We start from the raw sequence: 21,709 nt of genomic DNA, 5'->3' as shown, positions 1-21,709 counted from the left end.
GGGTTCTGTTTCATTAACCTGCAATATTTTAACGTTGGCACCCACATTGGCAGCTGCCTCTCTTGAAACACCATGCCTTTGCTACAGGGGTACAGTGGAGAGTTGCATTGGTGTTCCAGCTGGGCTTGTGCAGTCCATCTTTGGGACACCAAGTGACAGCCATCAGTTGACGTACAGCCTCACAGGGCTCTGGATTGCCAGGTCTTTAAAATTGTTTGTTCAGGGCCTAGAAGCCGTTATCTCCCAGGCATCCCTAGAGGGATTCTTGTTCTGTTTTATCATTGTTCATTGTTTGTTTTGTTTTGTTTTTCCAGCGCCCACAGCAGTCAGGCTACAGGCTGCTGCTGAGAGTGGCAGCCCTGCTTCTCACTCCCACCTCTCCTTGTGCTGGCCAAAGCATTTGTGTGTTCACAGCTATGCATTGACCTGGGAATAGGCCTGGTCCAAACTAAGTTCCTGTAGTTGCTGTGGAAAGGAAAAACTCCCTCCTTTTTGGCAGTAGCCTGAAGTTATGCTGGACTAGTGGTTAAGTAACCACAGCCTCTGCTGGGAAACAGAATCGTATGTCTTAAGAGAGGTGCAGTTTCCAGGATCTAAAAATCCCTAATATGGTTTTCTTCATGAAAATATTTGCATCTTCTCTGCCAACCCACTGTCAAGACTGCATTGAGCCTGTACCAGTGCCTCTTTGTGCAGGACAAACTGCATTGTACTACTATTCTGCAACCTGGGGTCTTGCCTGGTGCCTGATTTTTGAGTGGGAGAGAGTCAGCATCATGTCTTTAAAACACCCTGCAATTTACATGGGATAGTCTTTGCTGACAGGGAAAGGTGGTTGCTTTTCAGGCTGCCTAAGGATGACCCTGTGTATTGCCAGTTGCATTGCAGTATGGGAAGAAGTGAGAACAGAATGGAAAAAACCCCACGCCTTTTCTTTGCTCTGGCACGGTCCCCTAGTGTTCACAGGAACAAGTGCATGCTGCAGAGAGTGCTTGGTGAGCACGTGTCCTTGGAGATGCAAAGAAATACAACCGACTTCCTCTCCTCTTCCTCTTCCTCTCTCTCCCTTGCATGCCAGGAGGCGGTGGCAGTGCCCAGCAGACGCCCTTATTGTGAGCACAGCTGATGCCGAGGAAGGCTCCTTGCCAGGGGTGGCAGAGGTGAGGGATCTGGTTACTCTTGAGCTGGAGAGATGGGAGGCACCTCTCTGAGTGTATCTGAACATTGGTGGAGTTGTGTGTCTCTCTTTTCCTGCTATTCTTTTGCTTTTCCTTGCCACAGTCTGTCCCTTCCCGTTTCTGAAGGCTCAGGTCTCATTTTGACATGGGAAGTGCTCATGGTCCTACCTGCCTGCCTCCATTGCCAGGTAGGTGTATGGAGCCAGTTGGGATTTCCTAACTTGGTTGAGCTCACACTGCAGGTTCCACGTACTGCCTGTCCAGCCGAGCTGTCCCTGGCTGACTTTGTGGATGTGGGGGAGACAGGTCCATGTGAGGAGCGGTGTGTGGCAGGATGCTGTGTGACTTGCAGCCCCTGGTGCTGCTCTGTGGCTAGAGGCTGCCAGTGCCACGTCATCCCAGTTGGAAAAGGGGGTGTCAGCAGGGTCCCAGACTCACGGTCACTAAGCAACAGGATGTCATCCCAAGGCCTGTGATGTGCTCTGGACCACGGAGGTGGGAAGGGACAAGCCAGCTAGCCCTTTGGAGAGGAGATCCCGTGTCTGTCATTACACCAAGCACTAGGTGAACGAGCAAAGCTTTTTGCACGTTAACCAGGCAGCGGGGCTGAGGCGAGCTGTGGGGTAAAAGCTGCAGTGCTTGTGTACTTCTCTGAAAGCCCTGTCAAGGCAAGTACTTTCCACTCTCACACAGCTATTATGAAAGAGCCAGGGTTTGCTGCACTCTTCTCTCCCTTTGCCCTCAGGGCATGCTGGGCTTGTTTGAATTAATGTAATTAGCACATGCCTTATTAGCTCACTAAGGCACAAAGAACTCATGTATATTTGTAGCCAGGTTAAGCAGCTCCTATTAACTTAATAACTGTGTCCTCCTCACTGCACAGCAACAGTTAATCACTGGTGGTGACTCAGGATCAGCCAGTATGGAGGGAATATGGGCAAGGTGTATATGTGTGTGGTTCTCTTTTATTGTGTTGTATTTTTATTAATGAGCAGAGCTGTGAAGAGAATTAGCAACAGGCACAGTAGACAGAAGGAAGCATTCAGGGCAGGTTTGCTAAATAGCCAGCCCTGGATATTTCCTGTGCTCTACACTATCTGTAGAAAAGGATCTGTATAATGTGTGATATGACACAGACTGGGAGGCAGAAATAGACAGAAATAAACTTTAGCAACCTGTGCTTGAACTCTGCTCCAATTGGCTTATGAACTAGATACTGATTATAGTTTTGCTTAGTTGTCTACCTTGTTTCCCCTCAGGGAATCCTGGGACAGAGGAAGTGGTGCTGTATTCAGGTGCTGCTTATGACTGAGACTGCGAAGTTCTCATGAAAGGACTTGAAATAGTTGCAAGCAGTTTCATTCTCTGCAGTGCTATGATCCTCAGTCCTTTTTGCTGGTCTGGTTATTGCCATGCACAGGGATGCTGCCAGGATGCTTGCTACCAGGTGTGGTTGTGGTTTGGGGTTTTTTGTGTGTGTGTGGGGTGGTTTCTTTTGTATTTGTTGTGGCTTTTTTGGGTTTTGTTTGTTTGTGTGTGTGGTGGTGTTTGTTTTTTGTTTGGTTGTTTTTTTGTTGTTTGTTTTTGCTTTGTTGTTTTTTGTTTGGTTTGATGTTTTATTTTGTGGGCTTTTGTGTGTGTGGTATGTTTTTTGTTGTTGTTGCATTTTCTTTTTTTCTTTTCAGAAGATGCAGGTTATGGGGGTAAGTGCCAGTTTGTGCTCCACCACCCTGGAATGGGGCAGCCTGTGAGTCCAGGATGGTAGTGTGTCTCTTCCTGTAGTCCTGCACCTGGGATAGTAAGGTCGTGCACTGCTTCTAAAACTAGTGGGTTATGCATTTCGGGGGCTTTTTTCAGCCAAGATCACTACGTATGCAAAGGAGGCTTCCTGCTTTTCTTCTCCCCCTTCCTGTAATAATCATAGGTCATGCTCTTTGCAGTGAGCATGAGCTGGACAGAGGAGCAGAAAGAGTAGTGCTGGAAAGCAGCTGTTGTGATTGCACAGTTTTGGTCAGGTTTTCTGCAGGTAGCTGTTGGAGTGAGATACGGGTATCCTGCCTGGTACCCCTTCCTCGTTTTACTTTTCTCATTTGCTCTTTCTCCTCCTTGCCAAATAAGCTTGGGCTGTTAAGGCCTGAACTGTTCCTCGTCATCATGAGTTTGTGCAGGAATGTCATTGAGAAGAAGAGGCTGTTACAGGCAGATAGGCAAAGCAACCCTGTGAAATTGGACAGAAGTGTGTATGTGTGTGTAATAATGTACCCTATCACTGCAGCTGGTGGGGAACAAGTCAGAGAGGCTCCACCAGAGACAATGAGCTCTTCTGGCTTGTATCTGCTGAGGACCTGTCCCTCCTGGGAGGCATGGCAGGAAAATAAAAGTCTCTGTGAGATCTCCATGGGGTGACAGGGGATGCACATGAGTCGGTCTGCAGCAGGTTGGAACAGATAAATTTATTTCTTCTTCCTTAGAGCCTGTTCGTGGGACAGCCCAATTCCTGGATGAAGGAACTGTGAGTGGTTAGTGAAGTGAGGAGCTGCAATGGTACATATTGTACTGGGAAAGGGGAAAAAAAAGTCTATGCGAAGATGGGAAGAGAAATGGTTGCTGAGGCACCTCAGATGCTTGCTGGAGGTGGGGATTTGTTTTTTGGTGGTTTTGTTTGTCTGGTTTTTCCTCTTTTTTTTTTTTTTTTTTTTATTTTCTTCCTGTTTCAGAGGCAGGGATGGATGCTGCTTGGCTTTGCGTAGGAGGCTTTGTGTGCTGAATCACAGCAGCCTGCTGGCTCAGAGCTGTGGGCTGCTTGGCGCCCACCAAGACAGGGCATTTTCCAGGCCAGCTTTTTTAGCCATTGAGGCTTTTTTTTTTTTCCTCTCTATTATCATCGTCTGTTCACTGGCTTGGACGACTTTGGAGAAGGAAGGAGCAGCTTTGATGTGGTGGAGCTTAACCCAACTATTTCACTGGTCTTCCCTCGTGCTGTTCTGGTGTGTGTCTTGTTCTGCATCTGCCTGAAGGAGCATGACATGGCAGAATCAAACTTGGATTTGTGGGTTGTTTTTCTTTTCAAAAGAACAGTTTGTATTTCTCTCCCCCTCCTTTCAGAGAGAAAAAGCCTTTTCTAGGGCTGTAGGCAACATTCTGAGAAAAAACATACTCATCTTGTGACATGAAGGTGGTGGTCATCCATAACAGTTGGTCCTTGACCCAGCTGCTGCCGAACTCTCTGACTTGGGCCATCACCAGGGTCCTGGAGACCTTGAATTGCATCATGTCCATCTTGTGTGACCAGCTCCCATCAGAGGCTCACAGTGGGCACAGCACTGACCTGTGCTGGCAGTCCTTTTCCTCTGCAGTATCAGGTTTGGCTGCAGCAAGCCAGCACCATCCCAGGAGGACGCACTTCAAGGCATCTAACAGGAACAGCTCTGTGGGTGTTTGGGTGTTGCTCTGGTGAGGTATTGCTGCAATTTGGCCTAAAAAAGTTGCTTATTCCTAACAGCAGGGCCACTGCCACTCCTTTCTTTCAGAGGAGATTGGTCTGCTGAGAGCCAGGAGCCCTGGTTTTGTTGCTGCTGGGGAATGAATGGTCGCTTTCATGCCCCAAGACCTCAGCTCAGTGCTCTGTCTCATTCCTGCCAAGTGAACTAGAATCCAGCCGTTGCTTTCTCTTGGGTTTCTCAGTTGGCTGGTTTTAATTACTGCTTTATATGTGGTGATTATTTTAAATTGGGAGGGGGGAACCTTTTTTCTACTCTGCCGGTCCCTTGGCAGAGCACCAGAGTGAGGAATTTGCACCATTCGTTTTCTTGGTGGTAAGTCCTTCGAGATCAAAGGGTTGGTCTGTCTGTCAGCGTCAGTTGGCTCTGCCTTTTCTTGGCCACCATAGATTGTTGAAGACGAAATACTGTATATAAGTTCTCGTTTGTTTTCCCAGCTCTGTCTCCCATCTGCCTGACTCCAACTTCTTTCTCCAGCTAGTGCTGCATGTCTCTGAAACTGTAATTTCATAAAGACTGGTACGGAGAACTGATCCAGAAGAAGGTGGGTTTAAAAATAGCATCACGTCAGTTCAGTGTGTGACTATATGATTTCTTAAGTGACATTTGGAAAGGGGCATCATTGACGATAAGCACCCACTTATGTTGAGTAAAGATGTCCAAGCTGCAAACTTGCTTGTACACCAGCATGATCATGTCTGGGCAGTTTTACTATCTGTCAGTTAGCCTGTGCTCTTCAGCTGCAAAATAATGTAGGCCATTATAAACTTAATTTAAATAAGCATTTTCTCTAGAACCTGACACATATATGTAGTTTATTGTATTTGCATATGGATTAATTGTTCTGTAGCTAGTTTTTACAGATCTTTTTGAATTGGTGCAGGGACTTCCAGGTCAGTATAGACCAAAGACTCGAAGCCCACCGCTTTTTTCAAGCAAAATACTGGGCCTGAATTTCTGCTACAGCCGTTTTGTGACCTCATACACTGCATTGCTGAAGATTTTATAAGAGACATATGGAATTTCTGAGTTTTTGGCCCTCTGGCTCCAATACCTCTTGGTCCATGTTTCTGTAGAAGCCATGAAGAGCCAAGACTGAGTTTACCTTTGAGCATGAGTAGTTGCCCATAGAGGTCTCCCCATCTTTGGGAAGTGGTGGAGGTGGCATTTCCAAGGTCAGTATCTGCTATCTCTGTTTTCTTGACTGCTGCTTGTGAAGGTAAATGAGGTCTCTGAATTTCCTGTAGTCCCAAATAAATCTTGGAAAATACAGATGCAACACTGTGTATGCAGTATCAGAATATAGGACGTTGCTGTAGTCTCAGGGGATTGCAGGATTGCCCCTTTGTGACACTTCCACCATGGCCCTCTTGTGTCTCTGCTCCTGTCACGATATTATGGGTAAATACAGTGGTCTGGATAGGTAAAGGATGTGGTGCACAAGTACCACTGCTAAGATGTGGGACTTTTGTTCATGTCTTGTTTTTTCCTAAGCTGGAATGTTGTAATGGGAGGGTGTGGGTGTTCCTCAGGCTGCCAGTTGTGGCTGGAAATCCTGTCTGAAGGTGAAGAGCAAGTTGGTGACAAAGCTGGAATGAGAGCTGAGGAGCCTTTGCTGCTAATCAGGAGTTCTGGTCCTCTTTTTTCCCCTCTGTGGGCATATAGGTAAATCTATACTGGCACCACATGTGTTTGCGAAGCCAAGTGCCTCTATAACGTGTCCTCAGCCCGGGGACAATCCTGCACCTCCAGGGATCTTGCTTATTTGTGGCATGAGGGAGAGGTTTTGAGGCTTTCTTCTATCATCACAAGGTCTCACAACATGGAGAGTTAAGGATCCGCAGACTGAGCCCAGTTTGCAGATACAAGAGCAAAGTTTGCCTGCTGTTTTGCAAGGGTGCCAGCCCAACTGTTGTCACTGTGAATGTGCTCTGGCGTTTTTGGCTGTAGATAGGAGAGTGTTGGAGGGAACACCCATCCTGAGCAGCCAGCAGGAAGCTACACAAGGCAAAGGTGAGTCATGGAGGATGGAGGGCCTGCAGGAGCTGAGAGCTCTTGCAAGGGGCTGTCGGGAAGGAGGAGCGAGTGCCCTGCATGCTGGGGCTCAGTGTTCCCAGTGGCTTACAAGTTGAGTAGGCGTTGTGCCATGGAGCCTGTCCCCACGGGGGTGCGAGCAGCAGGTGGTGCAGGCAGGTGCTGTAGCACCTCCTCAGTGAGACTTCGGCCTTTTTCCACCTGAGGCAAGGGGGAGACCTGCCCTGGGTTTGGTGCTTTCAAAGCCCAGTGTCATATGGGGACAGTCAGACACTGACCGTGAAGCAGTTGAGTTTGTGTCTGCAGCCCCAGGGCTTCTGCCTGATGGCAGAATGGTACAAAGAGGCCATGCTGTCCTGCTGTGCACCCGGAGAGGTGATGCTTTGTGGTGGTGGAGGAGTGTCCGCCAGTGTGTTTGGGAGCTACTTGGGTTTATTGAGAACTAATGCCCTGCCTGGTGGTGCAAGGAAATTCAAGCAAGCAAGCTGCAGAGATTAACCTCCCACTGATTCCCTCCATCCCCTCTGTCTTGAAATGTTCTGAGCAGGAGAGAGCCAAGTCTATGGCTTGTCCCTGGATGAGATGTCCTGGTGCTGACTCCCTAGGGTGCTTTGTGACCAGCACACACACATCTAGAAAGCAGCTTTTCTTAGGAAATATTTGCGGTTCAGTTTGCTCTCCTTAAACCTCACTGTTGCGATGGCAGCTTTGCCTCAGTCTTTAGCAAAACTTGGCAGGGTGTGCACACCTTCAAATATGTTTACACTGTGAAGAAAAACGGTGTGCTTATCCCAGGAAGTTTCTCCTGTCTCAACAGGTCCTAGTTGCTGATTGCTTCTCCCCTTGCCCACCCCTCCACTTCTCTGACTGTGAGTGGTCGCATGGATGTGTCCTTTTGACGCGGGATACTGGCATGGCTTTGCTCCTTCCTCTCACCCTCTGAGCCCTGCTTCTTGATATTGGCTTCTCTGTCTGGGGCACTGATTTTGTCTGCTCTCAAGACAAATGGAAATATGTGGAAAGGAATGCTGTCTTTTCCTTCTGCTGTTTATTTTCAAATCAAGGTTGAAGTTTGAATGTTTGCTTTCAGTGACAGCTCCAGCATGTGTTGCCCTCCAGTTCTGTCTCATCCCTGCGTGACCACTCTGCACAGATGTTTGCACTGGCATGAAAGCAGGCATGGGAACACATGTTTGGATGTAGGGAGGGGATGGGATTGCTTCCTTTGGCCACAGTGCCAGCTGATGTTGGCTAAAGGTCTTACGTCAAAACGGCAGCCTGCGTGTGTTCAGATAAATTGGCGTGTCTGAAGGTCTGCACCCAAGAGGCTGCGCTCAGCTGCAGAGTGGGGCTGCTGGGGAGGGGAGAGCCTGGAAATGGGAAGACTGGCAGAGGGCAAAAGCAAAGAGATGGCCTCTGTGGGGCGGCTGCTGGCAGGATTTGGGGGAACGAGTGGACTGGCAGCCCGTGGCTAGCTTGGAGGGTGCCAGTGGTGCCTCTGGCACAGGGAGAGCAGGAAGAGAAGTGTGCTGAGCTCTGGGGACCCCCAGGGTCAGACTGCAGGCTGAGCAGTGGCATCCAGGGGTAGAGGTGGCAACCCACAGCCTTTGGCAGTGCAGTGGCAATAAATGTGATGCGCATGGTCAAAGGGGTGTGGGTAAGCTTAAACAGTTCCTTCTTCTGTGGTGTCTTCTTGTGTGGAGGTGTTAGGTGCCTGTATTCAAGCTTGTCAGCAGCACACAGGGCATGTGATGAGACTGTGTGCTCCTTTCCATGCCCCAGGCTGGGCTGTGATTTCCTGGTAAACACTTTTCCTTCAGGTGATAAGGCGAGAACCAAAGGTTGTGAGTCCAGCCTTGTGCCTCAGGCTGATCAGTAGTAGGCAGGTCTGCAGGAGGCGAAGGCTGGCCATCCTGGAGAAAACCTTACTGACTGGGTCACGTAGCTGGATGACTGTCTGTGATGTGTGGTAAGGCAGGGGAGCAAAATAGCCCCATTTTGCCAAGGGCTTGGGCTGTGAGGACCAGATACTTCCACAGCTGGCTAGGTTTGCATTGTGGTACCCCCAGTCTGGTCTGATCTGTTGCTTTCTGATGATGGATCTCGGTAGCTGGGAAAAGAGAGAGGCTGGGTTGAGGAAGCTCCTGGGCTGTCTGTGTGCAGCAACATGAGATTCAGGCCGTTCACACTGCTTATCCACCTAGGACAGAGGTGATTCCCCGTGCTGTGGTGTGTGAGTTGCTCTGAAACTAATTTGCTTGATGATTTTAATAAATGTAGAAGGGAAATCCTGGTGTGTGAGTAATGGGGCATTAATCCATGCCTAGCTGTGTTAACAGCACTCTAGGAAGGAATTAACTCCACATAATGCATTGCCCATGCAGCTCTTACTTTCTTAATTATGGGACGTTCGATTTAGGACTCCCCTTCCATGAGGACTGCTCAGCCTTTTCAACTTTGAGGTTGGTGTCTGGCAGCTCTCATTTCCTCTTTGCTGCTCATGCCATGCAGGTTCCCAGTTCCAACAGTGCTGTTGCCCGCCAGGCCATGGAGCTTAACCATATGAAGGCTTTCTGAGGCATTGTCATCTTTTTGGTGCTGCTGGCTTGTCTGCTGCCCTGGTGCAGGTGCTGATGGAGGTTTCCTGGGAAGATGCAAGCTCTGCTCCCTGACCCTGCTCCCATAGGAAGCCCTGGAGCTATACCCTCCTTGGCTGCAGAAGTTTTGCTTGCCTGCCTTTATTTGCATTTTTAGGCTCCTGAGAGCACCGTGTTCCTGTGGGGATACATAGGTCCTTTCGTAATCTCTTTCCTTTCTAGGTGAAATGTATAATGTTGTTCTGGATTTGTTTTTTGAATATCCTACAGAATTACCAGCGTTCTCTTCCCAGCCAGTGTTTTTCCTCCTCCCAGACTGCAGGAGCTATTTTCCTGCCCTCAGAGGGACTGGGGTCTGGCTCCATGGCCAGGATACTGGAGGCTTCATCATTCACCTTTTTCTAAGAGACTCAAAGTTCTGTAGATTACGGCAAAGTGCTCAGGTGGATTTTGCAGTGACTTTGGGTTTGTTTTGCAACTGGTCATTCGCTGGGGTTCTGTTTAAAGAGAGCTCAAATAAGCTTTCCACTTCAGTGCATTAAAATCCCTTAATGCATTAAAATCCCCAGCCACAGACATTCAGGCCTCTGCTGTGCCAGATGCTGTGTAAACAGTTATCAAGTGCTGGTGTCTGCTGTAAAATGATCACATTGTTCACTTCCCCTTGCTTGTCTGTGAGTTGAGTAGCTTTTGTTAGGAGAGATGATACTAGTCCTGGCATTTGCTGGCCGTACAGCCAGCACTAAGGAAACCTGTAACTTTGCCCGGTTTTAAACCCAGGAAAATTTATTTATTTATTTATTTTTAAATTCCTTCCTGCTGTGCAGCTGCAGCAGTAGTATCTATACCCTGGTGGGAAGCAGCAGCAGTTTTCCAGCTGGGTCAGACAGCTGGGGAGGGCTCTGCAGTTACTGGGCAGGTGGAGAGCTGAAGCCAAAAGTCAAAAGAAAAGAAGAGAGAGCTAAATCCAACTGTCCCAAATCTCTCTTGGTGCAGCAGGATCTTCTCCAACCCCCATCATCTTACTTGTATCAGCAGGTAAGGAACGACCTTGTGATACAGTTGTCTGTCTGTCTCGGTCTCTCACTCTTTTGGCTGCCTGTCAGTGGTGAATATGAGCAGCCTTGCTGTCTTCTCTTGTGTTGCCATTTGCAGTGGCGCCAGTCCCTCTGGGTGCCCCTCTGCAGGGAAGGGTGCAGCAGAGGCAAGAAGGGGGAGTTTGCCAGAGCTTGGAGTGGGGTGTAAGGACTGCTTGGTGCATGTATTTTGTCAGAGCTGCTGCCTCAGACAGAAACATCCTATTGAGAGTATAGACGTTATTGAGTAAGTTCTCCCTGTTTATTTTATATTTTGGTCTTATTCTGGTTAAGTTGATAACGAATCAGATTAACTTGAAAGAAACTACTCTTGTGAACATGCATGTGAAAGCACATGCAGCAAAAGGTGTAAGCAATTTTCACTCAGAAAGTGCAGACATAGTTGATCTGGAGATTTTCAAGGTCTGCTTCCATGGATTAGTCAAGATCAGGTAAACTGTCTGAAGAGGGATCATGGAAGGTGTAATAGTCTAGTGTAGTGGGTGAGGTTCATGGCAGAGTTTTGGAGAGGAGCCCTTTTCCTTAGTGAGATCCATGTGATGGTCTCTCATGGTTTTGGCTGAATGTGGGACTTCAGAAGAGGTGGTTTTAGCCTCACGTTGTCCAAGTGTGGGACTGTGCGAGTGCTTTTGTGGTGCCCTGTCCTTGTCCAGGGAGGGGAGCAGGGTAGTGCTGAACTGTGTGTAACCTCACCCCCTCTCCTTCCCTTACTGTTTGTACTATCACCAGTTCTTTGTGCTTTCAGGGACCTTTTATTCTCAAGAGTGCCTCTGGCCCTCAGGTTGTATCTCCAGAACAGAAATGTTAGCCTGAAAGCCACCTTGTTGGATGTGAGATTCTATGTGACTTAGGAAATTTGCAGTTAAGGGTCAAATTTCATTCCGGAGGAAAGGGGCAAAGGCATCTCTTCTGCATCTGGCTTGCTACATAGGTGGCAGCTGGAAGGGGAGAGGGAGGAGGGTGGCTGAGTACTGCTGAGATGCCTGCTGAAAGCATGGGTAACCTGATTCCTAGGTTGGAGGGAAGCAGGAGGAAAAGGCACCTACAGAAAGCTGAAGGTTGTGGCAGCTTATGGAATTTTCTGCAGCATCCAGATTTCTTTGTGTCGTGACGTCTGCCAGCTCTCATCAAACAGTAGCAATTAGGAGTTCTCTAAGAACCAATTCCTTCAGACTTGAACCTTCAGTGCTGTGCCAGTAGGAGTGGTCTGAAGGGCAGAGTCACATCAATAGCTTGGGGAGGGAGAGGCACTACTTAAAAGACAATGTTGGCACAAGACTGAGCATGGGCTCTCCATTTGGGCTGGGAAATAGAGGAAGGATTGTAACCACTGGAGGAGCAGTTTTTTGAAGACTGTCCTTTAGAAACAGCATGCATGTGTTGAAGGGAAGTGCCGAACAGGTCTTGTGATGGCACATGATTGTCTTGGAGTCGCTGGGTGAACCTGCAAAAGGTTGGGGGTCCACATAGTGCGGTATGAAATGCTCCTTGGAGTTCAAGAGAGCTGTGATGGGTACTGCTGTCCTGGATGCTGCCCTTCCTCATGTGCTGCTGGAGCCTGATGACTCTGACAGCTTTTCCTTCCATATATGTTGGTATATTTATATACACACACACATTTATAAGGCTCCCTCTGGAGCTCAGTCTCCTGTCTGAGGAGACAAGGTGCTCCCTTAAATCACTTGTTCCTCAGCTGGCCTAACCCTGCAGCCTGCTCAGTAGGGCCGGAGCTTCAGGAAGAGTGTGTGTGTCTCAACTTTGTCTCCTTGGTGTCTTTCTCTCCTTTCCTAGGAAGAAACTGAAGTGAAAAAGAAGTGACTGAAGAAGAAATTAAGGAACGGTTTGAAGAAACAGGTTCATTTCTTAACAAGATCAAATTTGAATTAAATGGCTGATAAACAGATCAGGTAACTGTTTTGAAAATTTTTGAGTTTTTGGTTGTACTTGAGATTTTTCTTTTAAAGTCTTTCAAACTTAATCCCTTTTGTGATACAGGAGGTTGGAAGAAATCACCTGATTGTCTCTTCTGGCCTTAAAGAGTTCTGATTCTTTTTCTGTTCCTTTCTTACCTGCTTTTTCGCAAACTTCTCCTGTTTTCTGTCTTTGCCATGTTGTCATATCTCTGCTTTCTGCAGTTCTTTTTTCTCACTGCCTTTTTCTTTCTGCTTTCTGGTTTTTACCCCTGTATGTCTGTTCCTTTTTGCCTCCTCTTTCAAAGGTCAGCTTGGCCTGCTGACTTCAGCTTGCTGACATCAAGGGAGCAAAGCCAGATCCTTGACTAGCGTAGGATGCAGTGCTTGTAATTACAAAGTCCATGTAGATACAGCCTTGTGCCCTTCTTCTAAAGCCAGTCAACACTTGAGTGATCACAGGAATATGAAGTACCAACAAGAGTAACACTTAAGTGCACAGCAGGAATTTAAGAGCATTAGTCCTGGCATATGGAAATGCTGGATTTGAGTCCTTCCCAGAAATGAATGGGGATACATTTTCTGGAAAGATAGAGCTGTACCCTTAGCTTCTTAAGAACTGTGTCAGGTGGATCTGCACAGTCCTGCGCATGGGTTTACCTTTCTGCTGCTTGTAAAGTTGCCCCAGATAAATGACTCTTACATGCTATGGGATTCTTGTGGAGTTTTTTTGTGGTCCTCTTCTAACATTTTCTTTTCCAGGTTACCAGTTCAGGACAGGAGGGTGAGTGAGTGAATGAGACATGGTGACAGAGGACCAGGATTTGGCAATGCATGAATGCTGCAGACAAGAAGGCTGCCCATTCTTAGCATTTGCAGAGATTAGGATATCTTCCTCTGAGCCTACCTTCTGCAAATGAAGTCCTGAAGTCCTGAGCTGCACTGATAACAAGACAGCATTGTGAAGTGTTTATGTGCCTAGATTTGCCTGTCATCAGTTATGCAGTTTGGAGAGCACTTGGCACTACTTACACCCCTGAAGGGCACACTGAGATTCACCGCCATAGAGCCTGATGGGTGTATGTCCCTGATAGTTTCAGCAGAGCAAAAGAACCAGACGTCTGTGGCCATTTGAAGCTTAGGATTTTGAAGGAAGGGCACATGCATCCTCCAAGATCTTCCCTAGCCCCTCTGACTGGGATACCTTTCTCTCCCCATGTTAAACTGAGCAAATGGCTTTATTTGTATGCTAGCCTATGGTATCCCTGTTTCACTGAGTGTTGCACACCTAGGCAGTGAGAGGCTGTAGCTGTGCAGAAGCAAAATAGGACAGAGAAACTTGGCACAGTGGATTCTTATCCCATGAGAGAGCAGAGAGCACTGAGGTGAAAAGTGGGATGGCTTAGTCACAAGGCAAAAAGCTTTTGATTCAGATGCAGTGCCCTCTGTCTCAGGTTGTTCTCTGTGGTCCAAATCCCTCACCTCTCCTCCTTAGGTCATCTCCCCCATCTGTGCAACCACAAGTCTGCAGTGATCACAGGCAGCCAAGCCAGTGAGATCTGTTTAAGCTTGAAGGATCTACCAAACTGCTATTCCCCTGTAGTGTGCATCTGTCATCCCTTAGCAAAACAAGATGGATACCAAAAGGCTAAAATCCACAGCAGTGGTTTGTGCCAAGGTGCAATCAAGGGCATTGCATTTATGGAGCAGTGCACGTGAAACTTGATCTCAGCATCTCACCAGATACTGCTGCATAGTCCGTCCTTACTGGTCTCCCTCCATGGTGCACATGGGGGAACCTGGATGGCTGGATTCAGGTGTGATGGGGGTGTTGAGCAAGGGTTTCTCCCCCACAGAGAGAGGGGTTCTCTGCAGCCCATGTTTCCCAAATTTTTTACTTGCCCAGGCATATCAGACTGTTCTCCTTTATTGCTGGCTTCTGTGCTGAAATCTTTTGCACTTATAGTGCCAGCAGGCAAGATGTTTGCTGCATGTCTGTGTCTCTGTCCCACCTGATGTAAACCTATGATGATTTCAGTGTTGGAGCAGATTTCAAGAGGCAAGTGTCTGCCTGCCCTGGGTGTTTCAGGGACACTTAGAGAGGTGATGACAGTGCTGAGGCTGGAAAGGGACAGTGGTTGTGCCTTGCAGTCTGTGACCTGCCAGCAGTGACTTTGGAGCTGAATTTGGGGAGGCTGATGTGATCCTCTCTTGAAAAACCCTCCTTCCCAGTGGTGCCTCCATCTTGACATGCTTTTGTATGGTTTTTAACTTCCTCTTTCAGTGTGACTGTGGTTTAAATAAGGAGAGAGAGATGATGCAAAACTTACTGTTTGAAATTTTCCCGTGTCCTGAGAACAAGTTGAGCATAGAAGTTTGCAAACAAATCTATTCACCTCTCGAACTGTGGTGCAAAGGTCCATGAGGCAACAGAGTCTTGAGCTGGTGAGGTCTTGCATTCTGGCCCTTGAGTTGATCTCATGCACTGATTTGGGCTTGCCTTCCTAACATGCTGCACTTGATTTGACCTTGGTCAGCACAGTCTTGTTTGGGGATGTGGGCTGAGCTCAGGTCTGTCTGCCTGTCCTTTGCACCTGTTCTTCCAGCTTTGCCAGCCCTGGGGCTGCATGTGTGTATTGTATCAGTGTGGCTGTTGAGGAGGAAGGAACTCTGGCTGCAGGAGAGCAGAGGCTGAAAGGAGTTTCCTGGAGTGTCTAGGTCATGCTTAGCACTTGTGGGCAAAGACTTCTAATTTTTTTCCACCCCTTTTTTATCTGCTTCCAACAGGGAGACCTCAAGTTGAAAACCCTGAGTCTCCACATCCTGCCTTTCCCTGGAGCTGAGAGGCAGCTATTTCAGCATGGCCACTTGTTGATGCTCTCTGCAATTGCCCCTTGATGCACAGTGCTCTGCAATGCTGCTGGGGGAGAAGGTGTTTGCAGAACTTCACCCCACCATGCTATGATGAGCCTCAGTGCTACTGGTTCTAGTGGGTAATGTGGTCTCTGTTCCCATCCAGAGCATCATGTCACCGTCATGAAAGGCAGCGTGTCTGTTCCCCCATAGGAGGACTCAGCCTCACTGGCTCACTCAACTGCAGTCTAGGACTGCTGTCAGCCATCAGTTCAGTATCTGAAACATCCTGTGTTCATGGAAGGAGGAGCTGGCCACTTGGGAAGAATATAAGGCTGTTGTCAGAGGATGTAGGAAGGCAACTAGGAAAGCTAAGGCCTCCTTAGAATTAAACGTGGCGAGAAGGGTCAAGTACAACACAAAGTGCTTTTTCAAATATGCGGCAGATAAAACTAACACCAGAGGCAATGTAGGCCCACTGATGAATGAGGTGGGTGCCCTGGTGACAGAAGATACAGAGAAGGCAGAGCTACTGAATGCCTTCTTCATCTCTGTCTACTCTGCCGGAGGCTGTCCTGGGGAGCCCTGTACCACTGAGGCCCCAGAGGAAGTCAGGACAATGGAGGAGTTTGCCTCGGTTGATGAGGTCTGGGTTAGGGAGCAGTTAGGCAATCTGGACATCCATAAATCCATGGGTCCAGATGGGACGCACCCACAGGTGCTGAGGGGGCTGGCTGAGGTCATTGCTGGGCCACTCTCCATCATCTTTGCCAAGTATTGGGAAATGGGAGAGGTGCCTGAGGACTGAAGAAAAGCAAATGTCACTCCAGTCTTCAAAAAGGGCAAGAAGGAGGACCCGGGTAATTATAGACCGGTCAGCCTCACCTCCATCCCTGGAAAGCTGATGGAACAACTTATCCTTGGTGCCATCTCAAGGCATATCAAGAATAAGAGGGTCATTAGGGGCAGTCAACATGGCTTCACCAAGGGGAAGTCATGCTTGACCAACCTCATTGACTTTTATGAGGACATAACGAGGTGGATGGATGATGGCAAAGCAGTGGATGTGGTCTACCTTGGCTTCAGTAAGGCATTTGACACAGTCTCCCACAGCATCCTTACAGCTAAACTGAGAGAGTGCAGTCTGGATGATTGGGTAGTGAGGTGGACTGTGAACTGGCTGAAGGAAAGAAGCCAGAGAGTCGTGGTCAATGGGGCAGAGTCCAGTTGGAGGCCTGTCTCTGGTGGAGTGCCTCAAGGGTCAGTACTGGGGCCGGTATTATTCAATATATTAATCAGTGATTTGGAGGAGGTAATAGAGTGTACTGTCAGCAAGTTTGCTGATGACACTAAGCTGGGAGGAGTGGCTGACACGGCAGAAGGCTGTGCTGCCATTCAGTGAGACCTTGACAGGCTGGAGAGTTGGGCAGGGAAAAATTTAATGAATATAGCAAGGGCAAGTGTAGAGTCTTACATCTGGGTAGGAACAACCCCAGCTTCCATTATAAATTGGGGAATGACCTATTAGAGTGCAGCGTAGGGGAAAGGGACCTGGAGGTCCTGGTGGACAGCAGGATGACCATGAGCCAGCACTGTGCCCTTGTAGCCAGGAAGGCCAATGGCATCCTGGGGTGTATTAGAAGGGGGGTGGTTAGTAGGTCGAGAGAGATCCTCCTTCCCCTCTACTCTGCCCTGGTGAGACCACATCTGGAATATTGTGTCCAGTTCTGGGCCCTTCAGTTCAAGAAGGACAGGGAGCTGCTGGAGAGAGCCCAGCGCAGGATAACAAAGATGATTAAGGGCGTGGAGCATCTCCCTTATGAGGGAAGGCTGAGGGAGCTGGGTCTCTTTAGTTTGGAGAAGAGGAGACTGAGGGGTGACCTTATTAATGTTTGTAAATATTGAACATATAAGTGCTGGACATTTCTCATAATTGAATTTGCAGGGAACTCATATTTAGCTCATCTGGCTTTCACTCGGCACCACTTGCCGAAATTCCCCGTGTGGAGCACAAGGGTGAGCAGAAAAAGCCCCACACTTCGGAAGCACATGCTGCCAGCTAGGTTTTTATTTCTCTGAGAGGCATGAGCTCATGTCTCTTAATCTGTGGTCCTGCAGGCTGCCAGTCCAGTGGTTTTGCTGGGCTGTTGGTTTGTGTGTGTTGCCCTTGCCCCAGGCGATGGGTCTGGAAACAGTTTCCTGGAGCTGCAGCCGTCTGTTCCTTGGCTGCCAGCTGGACGCTTCTGCTGGACTTGTTCCCACATGATGGTAGCAGCTGACGTGTCACGAACCTCTCATTAGATTCATATCTGATTGCGGTGCTGAAAAGCGTTTGCCAGTCAACCTGCTGGCTTGGATGCCATCAGGCCCTAAATGAAGTCTGTCCACGTTGTAGACGGACAGAGTCCAGCACTCTGTCTGCTCTCCTCTAGGGACAACAGAAATGTTTGGGTCCTGGCGAACAGGGTTTTTTCTTGCTCTTAGTGACGTTTGGCTTAGCTGTTTGGCTCCACTCATCAGCAGTTTGTCTTGATTCTATGAGCTGCTTTCCCCTCCTTCCTAGTATGTGCAGCAAGGGCAAAGTTTTGCCTTGAGACAGAGCTGCCTTCATGCTGTGGGGAACAGCCTTGTTGCACAGTGATGTGTTAACTCAGTTCCTGCAAAACAGGTCCATTCTTTCCTCTTTCTGTCCTCTGACGTTATCCCAGTGCTAAGACATCTGTTTCTCATTGCCTTACAGTTTACCTGCCAAGCTGATCAATGGAGGGATAGCTGGGCTAATTGGGGTCACCTGTGTATTTCCCATCGACCTGGCAAAAACTCGCCTGCAAAACCAGCAGAATGGCCAGCGAATGTACACCAGCATGTGAGTACCACCCACATGGGCAGCATCCCCTGGGGTTTTTGGCAGGGAATCCTTCCACTTTGTTACCTCTTTCAGGTGAGTTCAGCATTTTTAGGAACTGGGCAGTCCCCAGAAAAGCCAGGGAACGATCTTGAACCAAGCTATACTAGAGAGACCTGGGCTTTGGGGATGTCCTGCCCCAGGTATGTTATGTATGATTTTAGTTGGCTGTTGGCTCCCTTTTTCCAGGATGAGAAAGGAGCTGGACCTGGCTCTGGCTCCATCTTACTCTGCTGCAGCTTGAGGGGCTGGGAGTGATGTGCAAGCCTTATGGTGAGGCAGCAGGGCTGCATGAGCATGGTGGGGAGAAACTTCCTGCTCCCCTCTCTGCTGCATCTTGTTCAAAGCAGTGCCACTGGCTTGGGGAAAACACCTTGTCTCCAGCATTGTGGTGGGATAGGAGAAAAATGCCCAAGATTTCTGGGACTTGCAAATGTGTTGGGGGCACTGCTCCCAAGGAAATGGGCGTGTTCAAGCTGCAGGAGCTGAGGTGAGGTGTGTGAGAGATAGGGTCCCAAACGATCTGGGGAGTCCCAGCAGAGAGGAGAAACTCATTGCCTTGACTGGCAGCAATGCAAGATGGGCTCCTCACAAATAACGCGAGGTAGCCTAGAGCAGTCTTGTCCTGGGTCGGGCCATGAAGCCCTTGAGGAAACTCTGCATTTCCTTCTCTCTTACCTCAGCACTACTACAGAGTGGAGATGAAGTTTACTCCTTGTGTTGCCAAATCCCTTAGAAAAATGTTCTTGTTTTCATCAGTTACATTTCCCTTATTACTAAGAGCCTTTTGTTCCTTAGTTACGTACACATGCATGCATGTGCACCTCTCTCCCCCTATGGCCATGGAAGTGCCAGTCCCTTCCCAAAGACCCCAGCGTCCAGGCTTCAGGCAGCTGTGGTCCAAAGTGGGAAACTGCCAGGGGATCTGTGCACTGCCTTCCTGAACTGCACATCTGGATTTGTTAGGTGTGTGTCTGTGCCTTTCAGAGGCTTTAAGCTACTCTGGCACTCTGTACAGTTTTCCCATTTGCAGTAAACGTAGTTGAAACAAGGGAGGCAACAGATTTCTGCTTGGAGTGGACCTTTGTGGCTCCCTGCCATGCTCTCCCCAGGGCAGGAGCCTGAGTGCTCCCTGTCTGCTGTGGGACCCGATGTGTTAAAAGTGTGTGCTTTAACCTGTGTGGGAGGTCACAGATGACTGATTGTTCAGGTCATCTAGTGTTTGTATGCCTTGTGTCAAATTTCATGCAATAAGTCAAGCAAGTCAGTACTGGGGGTTTTGACCCTGCTTATTTCCCTTCCAGATCTGGATTTAAAAATATGTGCCTGGGGATCTGCTTGTTAGAGCATCTCATGTACATTTGCCACAGGGGAGCCTGGATAAACAACCCTTGCAGTGACACTTCTCCCTTTTGTGTTTCCAGAAAGCAGACAGCATATGCAGGGTGAGCTGGGGGTTTCAAAGCCCCTGTGAATTAGGGGCTGAAATTGGACTCAGTCCTGAACAATGGCACATTCAGTGGCTGGCGCAGTTCCCTTCTCAGCTCAGGATTTTGCTGACAGATTGTAAATGAAAACCACTGCAAAAGATTTGATTTGTTTTTCTCTGTTCTGACTCACCTTTGAGCTTTTGTGGCTTATCTCTCTGTGTTTGCAGGTCTGACTGCCTCATTAAAACAATTCGGTCGGAAGGCTACTTTGGCATGTACAGAGGTAAGTAAAGCTGAGTCAAGCACGACACAGCTTTTGCACTGGAAGCACTGGTGCGTAAGTGGGAGGAAAAGCCCATGTTCTCTGGCTTATAAATGGATAGCCTAGCAATATCTTAAGAAGTTAAAAGGTGCAGCTGTTTCTGAAAATAAATTCCTGCACATCAGATGTCTGCTCAGCTCTCCACCATTGAGGGTGTGAATCATCCCTGTGGCTGTTTTGGTGTTAAACCTCACCGTTTACTGAAGTTCATCTTTACTAGGAGTTTAAGTGAAGCTGCTGAACTTTGTTTCAGGACTTTATGTGTGCATTTCCCAGCTTGGGCATGGTAACTTTCATCAGGAGGGCAGTAGAAAACCTCTTGAAGTGCCTTACTTTGGGGTTGATGATTGAATTTATGTCAAAGCCCACCACCAACGTGGTCAGGCTTGCTGTCCCATCTAAATGGTAGCTTGTCTCCAAAACTAGACGTCTCTGAAACTTACCAGAGTTCAAGTATTAAGACAAGATGCAATTAAAAAAAAATAACCTTCCCCCAGAAGAAACTCCCTTGGGATGGCAAGACAGTCAGAGGTGGAGGTTCAGCTGTTTGGCTGTTACATGCTAACCTGCTAGAAATCCCCTGGCTCTGTGGCTTAGGCTGTCTGTTGCAGCAGTGACTTCCTCAGTTGTCACTGTACCTTTTCTAGTTTAAACACAAAATCCTTGAAAGTTTTTAAAGATTTTGAGGAGAGAGGAACAGCAGACCAAATTCTGACTTAACTCCTAGCAGAAGAAAATGTGGAATGCCTTCCTGGCTTTCAGGACAGTCCAACTGGCTTAGTTGACAGTGAACTCCAATTCATTTTATATACTGGTATTCAACTGCCTGAATATGCAGTTTTTATCTGAGGCATTCAGACAGCATTCTTTGTGGCACTCGTTCACTGATAAAGCCTGATTAAAGTACTGCTTTAAGTGAATCCTTGCTCTTTTGTTTTTCAAGCACAAGTCCGGAGATGCTGGCACCTTGCTGTTGGCAGCAGTAGCATCTCTTGCTGCTTCTTCTATACCCCCTAAGGAAACGCAGAGGCTGCAGCCAGCCATCGTGGGAGCAGGCACTGGCTGTTGAGGCAGTGTCTCTTGCCCAACTTGCTGGTGGGCGTTCCGGGGGAGTGCAGTGGATGCTGTGGATGGATTGGCTGCTTTGCACCAGCTCCCGGGAAAGGGAGCAGGCAACAGGACAAATAACCCTGAGAACCCTGGCAAGCTCCATCTTCAATGCTAGTAGTGATGTGTTTCCCCTTGATTTTTCCCAAGAGCTGGCTGCTTCTGTGTGCCTAGCCGGGAACGGAGCCTGCATTAGCTTTGTCTGTAACTGTGCAGTGGCAGGCTGATTGTTGGGGAGCAGAAGGAAGAAGCCGCTCCTGGAAACTTACAGGGGAGACTCTAGGACCTGTCATGACTTTTGGGAGAGACATCTCAGTGCTGTGAGGCTTAGGGTGGTAGGGAGGGTGTGTATCTCCATGCCACTTTCCACTCTCAAGCAGAAATCTCAAAGGGTGTAGAGGGTTTTGCATAGTTCTTGCTTTTCCCAGCCATAGTGAGTTTAGTCAGCTTGGTCCATGTCCCACTAACTTTCTACCCGCTCTGTTCAGGGAACTGATAGTGGCTTGAATTTACTTGTCACCTCTGACTATTAAATGAGAAGCTGGGTTTGGAGAGGGCTTTTGTGAATAGCTTCAGCTCCTTCCAGAAATTTGTAGATATTTCAGCATGGCTAGGATGCAAAAGTGAGTCCTCCAAGTCCTGGTTTCTGTGCCTCAGTTCTGTGAGCTGACACTAGCAGCCCCTCCCGCTCAGGGAAAGGATGAGCAGGTAAAATACATCACAGGATTCGTGAAGAATGTGAGTACTTTTCTGGGAAGAAGGTAAAGAGATGGCTC

The 21,709-nt window shown here is 48.3% G+C and overlaps 1 protein-coding gene across 4 annotated transcripts in view; it reads left to right on the top strand.

Annotated features, from left to right (window-relative positions):
* Positions 1 to 21,709, top strand: part of SLC25A22 (solute carrier family 25 member 22) — a 56,621-nt gene that overhangs the window by 8,827 nt on the left and 26,085 nt on the right. For 2 of the 4 annotated variants that reach the window (XM_065065062.1, XM_065065065.1), the window contains 3 exons: positions 12,198 to 12,313; positions 17,910 to 18,035; positions 19,732 to 19,787. In XM_065065062.1, coding sequence (XP_064921134.1) covers positions 12,294 to 12,313; positions 17,910 to 18,035; positions 19,732 to 19,787 — 202 coding nt within the window. In that variant the 5' untranslated portion in view covers positions 12,198 to 12,293. Of the gene's footprint in view, positions 1 to 1,078; positions 1,161 to 9,985; positions 10,348 to 12,197; positions 12,314 to 17,909; positions 18,036 to 19,731; positions 19,788 to 21,709 lie in introns of those variants that run through there. The other 2 variants (XM_065065063.1, XM_065065064.1) reach the window with 2 other exon arrangements.

This window comes from Columba livia, chromosome 5, assembly GCF_036013475.1.
Source record: "Columba livia isolate bColLiv1 breed racing homer chromosome 5, bColLiv1.pat.W.v2, whole genome shotgun sequence".
NCBI classification, from domain to species: Eukaryota; Metazoa; Chordata; class Aves; order Columbiformes; family Columbidae; genus Columba; species Columba livia.
The sequence above is the reverse complement of the archived record's forward strand: the minus strand, read 5'-3'. Positions and strand labels throughout refer to the sequence as shown.